General features: G+C 34.3%; 1 protein-coding gene across 2 annotated transcripts in view; it reads right to left on the bottom strand.

The window, feature by feature from the left end:
- Window positions 1-765: 765 nt before the first annotated feature.
- Window positions 766-3,999, bottom strand: part of LOC111085345 (centromere protein T-like) — a 281,870-nt gene continuing 278,636 nt past the window's right edge. For both annotated transcript variants that reach the window (XM_022383500.1, XM_022383507.1), the window contains one exon: window positions 766-1,765. In XM_022383500.1, coding sequence (XP_022239208.1) covers window positions 1,648-1,765 — 118 coding nt within the window. In that variant the 3' untranslated portion in view covers window positions 766-1,647. The remainder of the gene's footprint in view (window positions 1,766-3,999) is intronic.

Below are 3,999 nucleotides of genomic sequence, written 5' to 3'. Positions count from 1 at the left end.
ATTAATGCTGAATCTGAATTCACATAAAACCCTAGCCCTTTCGATACTTGGACCTGCCCTTATCACGGATAATATAAGCAGTTCATTCCGCCTTTATTTATAAGGAGGACTGGACCACCTTTAGAAAATGCTTGCGTTTTATCGTGTGTTTCTTTTAAACGTGAGTAACCCCACATTTTATCGTTTTCTTTTTAATGTGAATTACCACATATGTTTGATCCTACGTCTCTCTCTTTCTCTTTTTTACTATAAGGGCAGATAGTGAAAGGAAAGAGACAAGACAGATATGAAGAACAGGGATATAACAAAAACACAAGGTGAAATAAGAGATCCGGCGATTGAAATAGAATGGAAAGAGGACTAGGTAGAATAGGGAATGCAATAGTTAGAACATACAGTCACGCCGATTGAAATTTTAAACCAACGAACGTACGGAGAAATGTTGGGTACACAATATCCAGCCAGTGTTCTCACGCTCTTTGTTAGCCAATCAATCTCGGCCATCACTAGCTTTTCTCGACTACTGTAACCTTACTACACAAGGGTCAAACTATTATTTTCAGGCGAGTTTTATTTATTCAAAAGTGTCATATTTAACAGTTATGAGTTTGGATCTAACGATCCTTTACATAGCCATTATTCTAAATCCAATATTATTTTTTAAAGCCAAATCTCATATAATCAGCAACAGTACGGCCGAAGAATTACTATCGAAGGTAATTATATTTATTACAATTCTATTTATGCTTATGAGTATACTTTTCCTCTTCTGTCGTTTTATAATCAGCAAACTGGTATGAGCTTCTACGTAACAGCAATCACTGTTTAAAGCGCAAAGCTACACAATGGGCTAACTGCTTGGTGACAAACGTAGGGATGGAACCTTGAATTTTAGCGTTATACTCACTAAAGCGTGTGTTTTTAATAGCAGAGTCACGTCAGGCTATCTGATGTGTCCACCGAGGGGAATTGAACCCATGATTTTAGCGTAGTAAGTCCATATAATTACAGCTGTCCCACCTGGAGACTTCCTAAAGCTTCAGCATATTTAGGTAAACATGCTATAGAATTAAAGAAATAGGACAAAAATACTTATAAGCCCAACATCTTAAAACTCAGGTACTGTGGTGTGTTGAAGGGGAGGGAGCACTTGCTTAACACTGAGGTACCGTGGTGTGGTGAAGGGGAGGGAGCACTTGCTTAACACTTAGGTACCGTGGTGTGGTGAAGAGAGGGAACACTTGCTAGAAAGTAATATCAGCAGGTAGATATAGATCATAATGAGTATCCAAAATAACTTTTATTACCTTTATGTTATTAAACAATACAATTGTAAAGACTTCTCTACGGTTTAATATGGTTATGTTCTGAAAAGCAATAAAAACTGTGTTAGTCTTTAGTCAATAGAATATATTGTTTTTTATTACCTGAATCCTCACGCCTGAAAACTTTACGTGATGTGATATTTTACAATATAAATGTACCAAAAATTGTTTCATCTCAAACTACTATTTCTATGTTAACTCACAAATCATATTCTAGGTTATGGTTTCTTTTTTTTATAAAAAAAAAAATACAAATAAAATATGGGCATCTATCAAAATGATCAATACTAAAGGCTTTTGAATATCAAGTAAGGCGAAGAAATTAAGGTTTGACGTTATTTTTCACTGTTGCCATAGGAACAATTTTTTCTCGATATTCAAGAGGCAGGTACTTTTCCACTAAGGCGTATAATGATTGCTGATCCGTTACCAATCTTTGCCTGTCAAAAAAAGGAAAACAGTTTGTTAAGTTTTAACTGAAACATGTTTGATTTTCAACAATAAAAGTTTCATTTCTTTTTTAAAAAACGTATTAATGTACTCGCTAACAAGTATTTAAATGTATAGACATTTCTAGTTACAATGTAAATAATTAAAAACCCCTTGCAACGCTTATTCATCACTGAATGACTGTTGAAACTTATTTTCCATTTAAGAGAGGTACTGAGTTTGCTGTGTTGTGATTCTTCTATACGTTTTCCCATTTCACAAGATATTTCGATCAGTCTTACACAAAGTAAAATAAACTAAAATACAATTTCTATCTTGTTATAATGGGTCGGATCGTTATAAAAAATAGCTATAATTACGAGATTATACAGAACAAAACATATTTTGTATTAGACCAAATATTAACATACTTGACGATTAGATTATCATATCAGAGATGAACTGAATACCTGACACTGTCTCAGATACTCATTTAAAGGTGGCACCTCTATAACAGTAAATATTTTAATCATCATTTTGTAACAAAAGACACGTTCTGGAGTATCATTGAAATTTCACTACAGATGGAGTTGTTGTGCAAAAGGAGTGGCAGCTCATTCCATCATATGTATTGCCAATGGTTTGTTGGCCAATTCCATTAACATATTGCAGGTTGTGGTTACTGTAAAACATGGATTCACTCAGAAAGATGTACCACTGGTCAAATATGACACAAATTTTAAGATTTATTCTGTCCAAATAGTTTTATTAATATATATATATACATATGTTGTTTGTTTATATTTATAGCAAAGTTACTATAGCATTCTTCCACGGTCCTTGATATTCAAGTACTACTCACAAGGAAGATATTACAATCCTGTCACCCACTGTCTACGCTTATAGCGCACCCAGAGCTCTATCATAATACTAACTTACACCACGTTTGTTTGCTCCGGAATGTTTGCGCAAAGCTACATGAGGGCTAATTGTACTAGGATGGCGAATAAGCAATAGCACCCACCACCGACTCTCTCGGTTTACTTTTACCTGAAACGAATAGTAGAATTTGACCGTCACCTTACAATGCACCCATAATCTCTTCTCACATGTGTTGGAGGTAAAGATAAAAATTAATTGGTGTTCTTGAACTGAGTGACGAGACAAAAGTTGGATAGAAGCTTCTAGACATTGTATTCTAGATTTGTAGAGCTTCACAAATCCACACAGGAATGTATGTATTACTTTTTTATGATTTTCATGCACAAAACTAGTGTTTTTCTACTTACCCATACAAAAAAAAACATTTTAGGTGATAAAATGAAGTAATTTGAGTGGCTGGTGTTATGTATGCAACAATGTAAGATAATAATTGTGGTTTTATCAGATAACAAAAAGGTTGAACATAGTGTTCTGAAAAACACTTGAAGGGCTACGGTTTAACTCTTGACATAAAAAAAGAGGTAAAAGGCCTACTTTTAAAGTAACTTAATAAAATTTTGTCCCAGGTAATGTAGTGATTACGATTAACATGTTAACGAAAAGTGTACGTTAGGATTTGGCCTACAGAGCAGGCTTTAGCGGTGCTAAGTAATCGATTAACTTGAATAAAATTATACATTGCAGTGCAAACCCCTTGAATAAAGTAAATCCATTACACACAACTAATACATAAGATTTGTTTGTTTGTAATTAAGCACAAAGCTACACAATGGGCTATCTGTGCTCTGCCCACCACGGGTATCGAAACCCGGATTCTAGCGTTGTAAGTCCGCAGACATACCGCTGTGCCACTGGGGGCTGATATATCCTTCGTCTTTCCTATTATAATGACAATTTATGTTTATGTAATTTACCACTTGTATTTGTAGACCCCAAGATTACGACACTTATGATATACAACATTGTTTATTGACAAAAAGGGGACATGGGTAAACGTTTCGGAATTCTATCAGATTCCATCTTCAGTATCTAAAGCAGAATAAAATGAATTTACATCAGACTTTATAAATTTTCAAAGTACAGTTGCTAAATATAACGATAATTAAACAAATAGAACACTAAACAGTAATCATGGGGAGAAACTACAGTAAGAAAACACAACGGTGAAAAAAAAGTAAAATCAGTAATACGAACATATTAAAAAATGTATAATTTAAATTTCTTCCCTATTAAAGATCTCCTCCCCATTCCTTATTGTTCTTGGCTTGTCTATCGTTACACGTGTGGAGACTGTAAGGCCTCC

Source organism: Limulus polyphemus, unplaced genomic scaffold, assembly GCF_000517525.1.
Source record: "Limulus polyphemus unplaced genomic scaffold, Limulus_polyphemus-2.1.2 Scaffold16, whole genome shotgun sequence".
In the NCBI taxonomy this organism is placed as follows: Eukaryota; Metazoa; Arthropoda; class Merostomata; order Xiphosura; family Limulidae; genus Limulus; species Limulus polyphemus.
Note: the sequence above shows the minus strand (reverse complement) of the source record. Positions and strands in the feature narration are given on the sequence as shown.